Source organism: Vombatus ursinus, unplaced genomic scaffold (assembly GCF_900497805.2).
Source record: "Vombatus ursinus unplaced genomic scaffold, bare-nosed wombat genome assembly UNPS02014894.1, whole genome shotgun sequence".
Taxonomy (NCBI): Eukaryota; Metazoa; Chordata; class Mammalia; order Diprotodontia; family Vombatidae; genus Vombatus; species Vombatus ursinus.
The window spans coordinates 168,496-181,507 of NW_020954672.1; the positions used below are offsets into that span (position 1 = coordinate 168,496).

Sequence of the window (13,012 nt, forward strand, 5' to 3'; positions counted from 1 at the left end):
TTGGTAAAGATACTAGAGAGGTTGGCCATTTTCTTATCCAGCTCATTTTGCAGATGAGGAACTCAAGCAAACAGGGTTGAGTGATTTACCCAGAATCACACAACTAGTAAGTATCTGAGGCCAGATTTGAATGCAGGAAGATGAGTCTTCCTGATTCCAAGCCCAGTGTTCTATCCACTATGCCACCTAGCTGCTTCTGAGTGTTTTAGTGGACTCCAAATAACTTAATAGCATGATAGCCAAAAACAGCTCTTGCCTTATAAGACTACATGAAGAGGGACATAGTGTGCAAGAATGATAGTCTGAAAGTGATACCCTACCCTAGGCAGATCATTTCTGAAGTAGCATGTTTACTTCTTGGTGCTACATATCAGAAAGAACATTGGATAATCTGCAGAGCACTCAGAGAAAGAATAATGACCATGGTAGTGAAGGACCACAAGATAATGCCCTATGATTAAAGATTCTGCCAATAACTGGTTAAAGAAATCAAGGGTGTTTAGCCAGAAGAAGAAAAATATTTGAAAGACTATCACAGGTAACAGGGATAAGACTTATTCTGCTTACATACAGCAGAACAAGCAGCATGGGTGGAAGTCCCTAAGAGGCAAACAAGGGTTTGAGATTCATTAGGAATTTCCTATCAAAGTTGCCCATAAGTGGAATGGACAACCTCAGGAGGAAGAAGGTATTCCGATTGCTGCAGATCTTCAAGCCAAGTCTGGATGACCATTTGCCACATACATTGTGACAAGGATTCTTGTTCACACATGCATTAGAGTAGATTCCATGGCTTTTGTGGTCCCTTCCAGCTCTGAAATTCTGTGATATGAGACATTTGCCTCAAAAGAGCCTCTTCAGGGGAAAAAAAAAACCTGTTATTCAATACATCATATACTCTTTCAACTATCATAACATCAGTAGCTGTTTATCTTGATCTTCCTTACTTATTATTGAAGATCAGCCTAGCATTATCCTTTGGTGGACCAATTCCTGCTGAGATCCAGTGGCACCAAGATTACTGAGAAGTTTAATATGGTGGGAAAGCTTTGAGGACCTGAGTAGGAAGATTAATGTCTCACTGAGAGTTGGGGAAAAGGCATAACAGGCTTTTCCAAGACCAAGCAACGGGGTTAATCAGAAATTTACCTTGCCTAAAGCCCATACTCCTAGAGGAAAGACTACAGAAAAAGTTCTCAAATGGCTGCACGAAACAACTTGGGCCAGCTATTTCCATGGCCCATGGAACTAGACCTATTTAGTGTCAAGGCCCAGACCATACAATGCTAAGCATAATGAAACCTAGAAAGGAAATATTCCACTTCAGACACGGTACCATAATTAAACTATGGTAAACTTTGTAAGCTTTTAAAGTATATATTACTAGACCACACTACACTCACTGAAAGTTCCTCTTAAACAGCAATCCTCAAGTATTTAACCTGACAGGTTGGCATGCTGTTATTGGTAAATGTTAAAAAGAGCAAAGGAAACCTTGTATTCTTTTCCTTACGGGGAATGGGGCCTTTGGTATCCTGGTAAGCAAAAGATAATGTCAGCTTAAAGTCTTTCGGATGGCACCAGAAAGTTCAGACTTCAGCTTACTGGTCCAGAAAAAAAAATTGAAATGTTATGGGCTAAGAAGAAGACAGGATAATTACAAATTGATTTCTATATGAACAAAATGTTTACTCTGCAAATCCTACAAAGGCATCATTAAAATCCCTGATAATTTTAAAAGAACTAAGTCATCGTTCCATTTTTTAAAGAAATGAAAAATAAAAGTATGCATAGAATGATTTTTCATATATAACGTATTTGTGTCTAATGGCAGCCATCTCTAGGGCAGGAGTGGGGAGGGAAGAAAAAATAGGGGGGAAGGAAATTTACATTATAACTTTGTTGTATACTTGGAAAGAATAGCAAGTTTTATATGGTGGATTTGCAGTTTCATATGCAATCATCTTTTTTTGTTCCACTATATTGTGGAAATGCTTGTTTTATTGCATGGATTTTAAAAAAAATTAATTTTTAAAAAATCCTTGCCCTAGAAATACCAAAGACGCAGGGCAATTGATATGTGTCTTTATGTCTTTTCTGTAGCTCAGGGACCAATGCACAAGTCAGGAGCACAAACTGACTGAATTTGTCTTCTTGGGTTTCCCTAGTTGGTGAGAGATGCAAATCTTACTTTTTTTAATGTTCTTTATCATCTATATACTGATCATGTTGAGGAACGGGGCCATCATCTGTGCAGTGAGGTGAAACAAGAGCTTTCACACCCCAATACATTCTACTGGGGAACTTTGTGTTTCTGAAGATGCGGTATATCTCCTCCACTGCTCCCAGCATGTTGGAAAACTTCCTCTCAAAGACCAAAACTAGCTCTTCTACTAGCAAATTACTCCAGTTCTATTTCTCGACCCTTTCTGGAGCTAAAGCCTATTTCCTGTGTATCATAGTTTATGATTCTTACCTTGCCATTTGCCACTCACTGCACTCCCCTACCATCATGACCTTGAGGCACTGTTACACTTTGATGTCTGTCTGCTGAGCAGTTGGCTTTCTTGGCTATCCTGTGTCCACTCTCCAGCTCTCTCAGTTGTCATTTTGTGGTTCCAATATCATTGATCACTTTATTTGTGACATGGACACACTGCTGGCCTTCTTCTGTGCCCCGGTCCTGCCACTGACATTCCGTTCTATGTCTTGAGTTCCCTCCTTTTCTTCCTCACTATATTATACATCCTTGGCTCTCACATCCTGCTAGTAAGAGCTATGCTACAAGTCCCTTCAATGGCCTGCCAGTGTAAGGCCTTCTCCACATGTGGATCTCATCTGGCCAAGGTCTGGCTCTTCTTTGGGACTTTATGATGATTCATGTAAGCCTAACATCTGAGAATTTTGGTGAAGTGCAGAAGATCATAACCTTGACCTATCAACAGTAATTCCATTCTTAAACTATAGCCCCCAAAATAAGGACATAAATACAGCCTTATGAAAAGTCATGGGGATAGCTTCAGAAGAAGCAAAATCACATATATGACTTTTACATATGATTCCAGGCTTGAATGACAAGCAACACCATTAAATGCCTGCCATGGGTCAAGATGGAAATCCAAAGGGCCATTGAGAAAGGTACCTTTTTCACCTACTAGTCCTGAAGCTCACACTTCAGGGAGCTCATAGAGAGCATCTTCTCAGGAATAGCCTTCATCTCTTGATGCCTTGCCTATCCTGCTCTAGCTAAACCTCAGCTCAATAGCATTAAGCATCAGGTAGAAGTATTACCTTATAAACATAAATGATCTAAGAGGTGTCAACATGGTGTAACTTATTCTCTATTTTTGGCCTGTCCCATTCTATTTTAATAGTGGCTGTTGAAGACAGAACATGTTCATATAACCCATTCATTGAGCTATTCACAAGAAGGTATGATTTTAGAAGCTTAAATAATCAAATGAAAAATGAATATAGCTAAGGGCCAATAGATCAAGAACTACTAGATAGATAAATCCCTTGATTCTTGTTTTTTCAAGAATTTTTGTTATTATAAATTTTATTTTTGATTATAAATATAACAATCATCAAGCAACCTGAATATTTCAGAATACAATGAAGAACAAAAAGAGAGTTATATGAAACTATATTTTGTTACTTACAGCTTAGTGGTTTTTTTAATCTTCATTCCAGGGACAAATTGCAAGTTTCACTCATATGCCAGAGCTACAGGTTCTAATGGGATACAGCAGAGCATAGTACACAAAGAGTCATCATTTGAACCAGAAAGACTTAAGTTTGACCCTTGCCTCTGACTCATACTAGCCATGTGACCCTGGGCAAGTTACTTAAACTCTCTGTCCCAAGCAAGTTTCTAAGACTGTAAATTCAAAAGCAGGTGCCAATCTGCATTGGTAGAAGGAATTCCATCAGGAAACATTCTTTATCCTAATAAAATCACAGGACCAGTCCCATCCCTATCCCATGAGTTCTAATATTAGGAGCAAACAAATAGCACATAATATTCCTTTGTTCTGTCCTTAGCTTGTTAAGATATGAGGGGCTAGGAATGGGGGGTTTCGTGGGGTGAAAACTAATATTTACTGAGATTTCTATTCTGGTACAGAAAAATGGTTTAGCCTTAGAATGCCTGGATCTCTATAAAGCATTTGACATTGTCTTTCAGTGTACCCTTCTGGACAAAATTATGAGATATGAGTCTAATTAGGTGGATTCAGAAATGTTTGAATAACCAGCACCAAAATATAGTCACAAAGTCTCAAAGAAAATTCAGAAAGAAGACTCTTGTGAAGTACACCGAGGATATGACATTTCTCCCTGTGCTGTTCAACGTTACTAGTGACCCGGTTAAATTCCAATTCAATTCAATTAAAAAAATGTTTATTAAATGCCTATCATGTGCATACAAAAAAAATTGTAATTGTCTTTGGCTTCACTGGGCTTATATTCATCTGGAGGAACAAATACAAAATAATAAATACATGTTATAAATAAAATAATATAATTTCAAGAGGGAGAGAACATTAGTACCCTGGCGGATAAGGAAGGCTATTGTATACAAGGTGGCACCTGAATTGTGTCTTAAAGGAAGTTATGACTACCAAAAGGCAGAAGTGAAAAAGAAATGTATTCCAGATGTGGGGTTCTTCAATGTGGTTCCATTCCATCCATCTGGCACTGGAGACTTTAGTGTTGTACCCTGCATCTCTCTTTCTTAACAGCTGATCTGCTTTTTCATTCTTATTCTTGTATTCACTAAATGTAAGCAACAGCCAATGTCTCCCTGTATTAGGTCTTCCATTTCCTGGTCCAAAATCTTCACTTTAGACCTGTCATGTCATCTGTCTTGAGATAGCAAAAGACAAAAGATATCTCTTATCTGTTCTGGGAACCAGGAAATGACCTCTTTCTCCGATGGATCTGTAACCACTAACTCCCTCCAATGATAGATATTGTAACCTACTCATGTCCTCTCATTCTCTGTAATTCTTATCCATATCAAACCATGTATCTTCCATAATGAATCCATGCTACATATTGAAGGCCTTCTTCTTCTTCAATATTTAATGAGTGCATTTTATAAGGTTTTAGTAAGATGCAGGACAATGGCTACAATAATGGAAACTAAAAAGCATTAAAATTAAAAAAAACGATCACTGTAATTTACAACATGATCGAACTCAGACCTGGAGTATAGATGAGGAAATGTGTATCCCTCCTTTTCTTGGAGAGACTGGGGACTACAGATATTCTCCAGCTATCTTCATGCCATACTATCTTGCCAGCTACCTAGTTCCTGTCCTAGGGCTTTGCTTGCTCCTGATTAGTGAGAGTTCTCCATAACTACACCAATTCAGACCCACTAGACTGCCTGATGCTCTCCAACCACACTCTTGCAATGCTGCTGCCCATAACCCATCAATTTCCATCTCCAGCTCTTGGAACAATAATCAAATCAACATCCAGAATCATGTGACCAACAAGATGGAAGACTATATATATTTTTTCTTTAGTCCTTACCAACTCTCCTAAAAAGGGCCTTTCCATTACACATTATCTTGCAGTTCTAGAGGTAGGTTCAGCAAATCCCACCATGTCCTTTGGCATCAGGCAGAGCTGCATCCTCTGATAACGGATTCCCATTGCCTAGATCCCCATTATTCTCAGCATGTGGTAAACACTTAGTGAGTGCTTAAAGACTGATTTAAGGGACTTTACCATAGTCATATATCAAGCTAAACATCAGTGGCAGGATTCAAAAATATATCTTTTTGGCTCTGGGTCAAGCACTCTAATGACTATTCCACTACTAATTGGGAAGGACAATTATTCACCAAAGTTAAAATTGAATGAAATAAACTATATGGCTGGTAGCTATTATATTGTAGGGGGAAAATCAAATCAAAAATATCACCTGAATGATAGCAGTTATGTAAGGTCAGCCTATTACTAGGAAGGAAGAGCAGAAAGGTACCTGTCACAAATGAAGATCACATACTCATTTCCCTTCACAAAGGAGGCATGTCCTCAGTGAAAAATTATCCTTACACAGAGGAAAGAGCTCCTGAGATTTCCCAGATATTTACTTTGATCCTGGTATCTCATTAGTCAGACCCCAAAGGGAAACCTAGACAAAATATTGTGAAGGAGCATGGCATGAAGTAACAGAAATAGGGGAACTATGGATCTTAAGAACTTGAGAATTAACAATAATTGCTGATAGGAAACATAAATTGGATCCGATATACACAGTTCAAATCACTATAAAAGAACAGGTTCCCAGAATTGCCAGGTATGGAAAAAGTCAAATGAAATACAAATAACTTTTGAGGTTCTATGCCCCCCTTTTACCTTCCTTCCACCAAAAGATTTCCATATTAGGATGCTTGAGAAAGAGTTCCTTGTAGCTGATTCCCTCCTTGCCCAAATCCTGGCTCTGTCACTTATCACCTGTATGACCTCAGCACAAGTCATCTAACTTCCCTGAGCCTCAGTTCCTCATCTGTAAAATACAGGATTTGAACTACATGGCCTCTGATGTCCCTTTCCATTCTAAATCTATGATCCTTTAATAGTTTCACCCAAGTAAGCCAGCAAGTTGGTAGTGCAGCACATAGAATTTTTAGACTTGGAAACTTGTTGAATTCAAATCTAGCTTTGAACTTTTGACTAGCAATGTGACCAGCTATTCTAAATAATAACACCTAGCTCCCATGGTTGTTGTGAGGATAAAATGAGATAACTTGGTAAAGTGCTCTGAAAGCCTTAAAGCACCATATAAATGTTAGCTATTATTATTAAGGACACCAAAGCTATCAGAAGAAGGTTTGCACTGTAGTCAGCACAATGTTTACTTTTTGTATGTGGTACTGTTGTACAATGAGGATGTCTTTTCTTCGTTAAAATTGTTCACTCTTTGTTCTTCTAGAAAAAAAAACAAAGGAATCCAGGGGTTCTCCTCTGCCTAGGAAAGGAGATACCCTAGGAGGACTCAAGACAGTGAATCTGCTCTTAGTGTGTATGAGAACTGAGGAAGAGAGACATTCCTAGCAGCTAGGTGATAATGTCTGAATTATGCATTGAATCCCAAAGATCCACCTCCATGGATTCAACAGGTAGGTGCAGAAGCACACATGTTTCTCTTATAGAAATTTCATCAAATAATAACTTACAAATGGTAACCATTAATGCCTCTTCAAGAGCATTCTTAATATCTCAGTTCCTTACTGCTCTTATTTCAACTTTTCCAGTGGTGAATAGGCTTATCTGGAGAGGCCAGAGAAATTTCCCATCAATCTTACCCACAGTAGAGATCCACTAAATTAAGAGGTAAAAGAAGTCTTTTTCTCAAGGGTCTAAAAAAAAGTGTATATCTCTCTAAGTATATAACTATTCCAGTCAAGGACATGGGAAGGGTTGGAACCTTTCAATGGTTACTACAAACTACCAGAATCCAGAAGATGAATTTCTTAGGCTCACTGTTTCTAGTCCCTTCTGCTTATTTGTACCTTCACCATAAGTGGGCCAGATACAATAAAATTTGCTTGCTAATAAAATTCACATAGGGTTAAGTTTTAGGGTTGAGATTATTACTGTTTCATTTAGTTCAGTTATCTAAGGTCCTTTCTAACTCTAATTTTTTTGTGATTTGATCATAATAACTAGGTCAGAGGACAAGATATTCAGACTTACAAGCTGTGGTTTTGGGGACGGAAGGCTCAGTTTCTTTTCCTGGTTGCAAGGATGATAATCCTGTGATTGTTGTAAGTAATAACATTGTTTTCACCACACAAGACTTCTGTTGAAGGGTACGGGGGAAGATTTTTGACCATTCACTAGGAGAGGAGGCAGGGTGCCCCAATATATTGTGTGCATACTTTTATGCTAAAACACTTCTAGAAAAGGTTTCTTTCAGGGGCAGCTAGGTGGCACAGTGGATAGAGCATTGGCCCTGAAGTCAAGAGGACCTGAGTTCAAATCTAGCCTCAGACCAAACACTTGACACTTACTAGCTGTGTGACCCTGGGCAAGTCACTTAACCCCAATTGCTGAAGAAAAAAAAAAAGAAGAAAAGAAACGGTCTCTTTCTCTACCTGGAAATGATCTATTAGCCCATTAATGGTCTTCATCAGTCACCACACACATAACTCCACAGCCTGCTTAAAAATAGTATCTCCTCCATATGTTACAAAGATTTGAATTAAATCTATTGGAAAAAATTTTCCACTGCCATGAAAATTATATCAACTGAACCATGTACTCTTTTCATTAAAAAAAGTCTAATATTTAACATGGTTTCAAAACTATACTCTTGTCTTGAAAATATTATTCTTCTGTGTTTACTCCAGATTGGAACAAGTACAGAATAGTACAACCCTTCCTCTCTATAGACCATATGGAGGACAAAAGGATGAATCTTGGTAAGTGAGCATGTTTTCCAAACCAATGTTATTCTACCCCAGGTTTAATGTGAGATTAGTCGATATGTTTTATAGCTTTGTTGTAAATAATGTTAAATATCAAAAACAACTAAACTTGCTTTCATGATTACATTAGAATAAATTAATGTCAATATATAAAATGTCTGAAATAATGTATCAGCCATTCCCCTTAAGATTCAAACAATTTTTCGTTCCTCCTTGGAGGTCTTCAAACAGAATTCGTTTGATTACTTGCTGGGTAGGTTAGAGTGTAGATTTTTTTAATGCCTATGTCATGGTTTGAGAACAAAGGACAAATAATAAAAACAACAGCATGGGTTATAGTAGGTGGATACTGAGGTCCCTTTCAACTCTCAAATTTGTAATTTTGTGATACATTACCGTACACCTGTCATTTTAGATGTTTGTTGTTAGTATGTACTTTGTTCCATGGATTCTGATTTTTTTCTTCGCATTATTTAATGAAAATGTTTTCAGATGTTTTTATACTATACTCCTCATCCTTACAGATATGGTCATTTCTATTTTTATAACCTTCATGAAGGCAGGGACCGAGTCTTTGCTAATCTATATATCTTCTGCAATGCTAGAGTGCTGAGCAGACTGTAGGTGCTCAGTAAATGTTTGATAAATGAATGTTGAGTATATTCATGTAGACACTGGAGTGTTCATGTTTCAAGCATAGATAAATGTGACCTACTTATTTGGGCTTATCAAAAAAATCTAATTTCTCTTGTTTCATTATTCAAGTAAAAAGAGAGCGGGGTAGATGGGGTATTCAGGGAGGATTAGCACCTTAAGTGTAAGAGTTTGTCAAGCCCTTTTCAGGGTGTCCACCTTCACCCAACTCTCACTTGCAGCTCCAAGAAACTAGCATGCACAGAGCCACGCTCCAATAACCATCTCATAAGGTGGGCTAAACCAGGTCAAGGGTAACTGACAGAGTTCAAACCTGTCAGTGAGTTAAGGGGATGTCTACCCCAAGCATGTGAAGACTTTCTCTAGCAGAATGGATAGAATGAGAACATTTCATTCCAACGGCTATGAAGGAGGCTGAAACAGGCACTGTGGAGCACTAAGGGTTGGTCAAGCAACAAACACACCATGGTCATCCATTGCATTGTGGGCCATAGCTGTTCATCTTAACTTTTTGTCCTGCCACTGGACTTCAAAAACTCTGGAAGAGAGAATGAAGCTCATGATTTTGTACAACTCTGCCACACTTAAATCCAATTTACACTCAAGGCAAAACATCACCCCACGATGTCATTGGTTTTCTTCGAAAATGAAGGACAAACAACAAAATAGGAGTGAATTAGTTTTAACAAGAACAACAAAAAGATATGTGATTAGTTTTAATGGTTGAAATGGGAATTGAAGCATAGTTATTTCTAGTTTTAACAAAATATCATAGGGGCAGCTAGGTGGTGCAGTGGATAGAGCACCGGCCCTGAAGTCCGGAGGACCTGAGTTCAAATCCAGCCTCAGACCAAACACTTAACACATACTAGCTGTGTGACCTTGGGCAAGTCACTTAATCCCAATTGCCTCACCAAAAAAAAAATTTTTAATTAAACAAAATATCATGTATAGGTTTCATCTGAAAGTGATAACATTTGTGTTCTTCCTTCACATTCAAAGATGGTGCTAGTGGAAGGATAACACTATATGTTAATATAGATTACACTGGCTACAAATATAGAGGAAAACAAAAGTCACTATGATGTCAACTTCAAGATCTGCCATGCTTCAAACTAAGAGGAAATTGGACATATTTTACCCATTTATGAGAGATATGCACATTAAAGAACAAATCTCATTAAGATTTAGAGAAACATGGGTCATTACAGAATGAAATAGACTTTGTTTCAAACTAATGCTACCGCAGTATAGTAGTCACTGTAGCAAGTCCTCTGAGGAAGTGAGCAGGTGAAACTGTTTCACTAGATGAGGGCACAAGTATTTCCTGCTGCACTGAAGCTTCATTCAGCCAGGGTATTTAAGCAGCAGAAACAGTAATAAAAGGACTAGTGTTACTGAGACTAGCCTCTACCAATATGTGAGTATAGATTATTTCCATGCAAAATAAAGAGATAGTGAAGACTCTTGAGGCAGCATGACCATGGAAAGAGTGCTGGATTTGGGGTCAGAAGGCCTGGATTTGAATACTGGCTATGCTTCTTGTTACCCACCTATCCTTAGACAAGTCACTTAGACCCCCACCCCGTGCCTCAGTTTCCTTAGCTGAAAATGACAGCATTGCACTAGATGACTTCAAAGGTCCCTTCTAGCTATAAATCTATGATTCTGTGGACTCTGGTGGTCTTAGGTTCCTGTGCATATGTTCTTCTATGTGGACACTAAATGTGTTCTGCTGGTGCACCCACCCCTATGGAAAGATTGCCAAGACTGTATTATATGTGTTCTCCCAGGTTCCAGGCACAACTGGCATAATTCAGGAGTAAATCTGTGATACCTATTTACCTTCAGATTAAGCAGAAACCTGTTTAATTCTGATGTTACTCCCTCTACTTGGGTATGTCCCATAGGAGATAACGACAGGACGTCTAGTTTCAGAGTGGACCAGTGTGCTTCTCCCTGAAATTTAAACTTTCTTCTTAGGATGCTTACTTGGAAACAAGACAGTTTATGTCATTTTGTGTGTCTTTTCCACAGTTTTGGAGCCTAACGGGTCAATCACATACACTGTGACTGAGTTTGTCCTCCTGGGTTTTTCTGGTCACCAGAAAATGCAGAATCTCTTCTTTTTCTTAATCTTAGTGGTATATATCCTGACTTTGTTGGGGAATGGAGCCATTGTCTGTGCAGTAAAATGCGACAAGCAGCTCCACACACCCATGTACATCCTCTTGGGGAACTTTGCTTTCCTTGAAATATGGTACGTTTCTTCCACTATTCCCAACATGTTGGCCAACTTTCTATCTGAGACCAAGACCATCTCCTTCTCTGGCTGCTTCTTCCAGTTCTACTTCTTTTTCTCCCTGGGGACTACTGAGTGTTTCTTCCTATCAGTCATGGCATATGATCGGTACCTAGCCATCTGTCGACCACTACATTATCCCACCATCATGACAGGGAGGTTTTGTGTCACCCTGATATCTGCCTGTTGGGTGAGTGGATTCCTTTGTTATCCAGTTCCCATTGTTCTGATATCTCAGCTGCCTTTCTGTGGCCCTAACATCATTGATCACTTTGTCTGTGACCCAGGCCCATTATTTTCACTCATCTGTGTCCCTGCTCCTGTCATTAAACTCATCTGCTATACTTTCAACTCCATGATTATCTTTGGACCCTTCCTCTCCATCCTTGGGTCCTATACCCTAGTCCTCAGAGCTGTGTTACATGTTCCCTCTAGGGCTGGCCGGCATAAAGCCTTCTCCACATGTGGATCCCATCTGGTGGTTGTGTCTCTTTTCTATGGCACCCTCATGGTGATGTATGTAAGCCCAACATCTGGGAATCCAGCTGGAATGCAGAAGATTGTCACATTGATGTACTCAGTAGTAACTCCCCTCTTAAACCCCCTAATCTATAGTCTACGCAACAAGGACATGAAAAATGCCCTGAGGAAAGTACTAGGAGGATTGAAAATTAGCCAGAGTTCATGAGAATTATTTGAAAGGTAAGATGACTATTATACTACTCTCTGGCTCTGCTTCAATACTTTGAATGATCTAAGAACTCATAATTCCCCTACCACCACAAATGACAACCCACCCATGCCTTTTCATCCTGTGTGACTTTTTTATCTCATGTTTCCATAAAATCCCAATAGAGATTTTAAAAAGTGAAAAGGACCTGCAAGAACAAAAAAATTATAGCAGCCTTTTTGTGGTGGCAAAGAATTGGAAATTGAGGAGATGCCCATAAATTGGGGAATGACTGAATAAGTTGTGATACATGGTTAGGATGGAATTCTATTGTGCTATAAGAAATGATAAGGAAGATACCTTCAGGAAAATCTGGAAACGCTTACACGAACTGATGCAAAGTGAAATGAGCAGAATGAAGAGAACAAAGCAAAGTAATGGCAATATTGTACAATGATCAACTGTGAATGACTTAGCTATTCTCCGGAATACAATGATTCAAGACAATTCTAAAAAAAACTTAAGATTAAAAATGCTATTCATCTCCAGAGAAAGAACTGATGGAATCTGAAAAGAGATTAAAATATACCTTTTTACTTTATTTCTTATTCTTGCATTTTTTGGTCTGTATTTTATTTTCTAACATACCTATTATGGAAATGTTTGCATGATTGCATATCTATAATGTATATAAAATTTGGTTGCTTTTCCAAGGAGGAGAGAGAGAGAGAGAGAGAGAGAGAAAATACCGAACTCAAACTTTTGAAAAAATGGTAAAAACTTTTGTTTACATGTAATTGAGGAAAAAAATTAAATGCTAAAAAAGTGGCTTGCTATCCACTACACCATGATGCATCTTATGGTATCACTGTTGAACGAGAGAAAGAAAAACAGGAAGGAAGGAAGGAAGGAAGGAAGGAAGGAAGGAAGGAAGGAAGG

At 38.5% G+C, this 13,012-nt stretch overlaps 1 protein-coding gene and 1 pseudogene across 1 annotated transcript; both read left to right on the forward strand.

Moving 5' to 3' along the window:
• Positions 1-664: 664 nt before the first annotated feature.
• On the forward strand, positions 665-2,948 carry LOC114028731 (annotated as a pseudogene).
• Positions 2,949-8,923: 5,975 nt separating this feature from the next.
• On the forward strand, positions 8,924-12,091 carry LOC114028830 (olfactory receptor 11H6-like). The gene is made up of 2 exons (XM_027843160.1): positions 8,924-8,941; positions 11,147-12,091. The coding sequence occupies exons 1-2, from the start codon at positions 8,924-8,926 to the stop codon at positions 12,089-12,091; spliced, it is 963 nt and encodes a 320-aa protein (XP_027698961.1).
• The last annotated feature ends 921 nt before the right edge of the window (positions 12,092-13,012 follow it).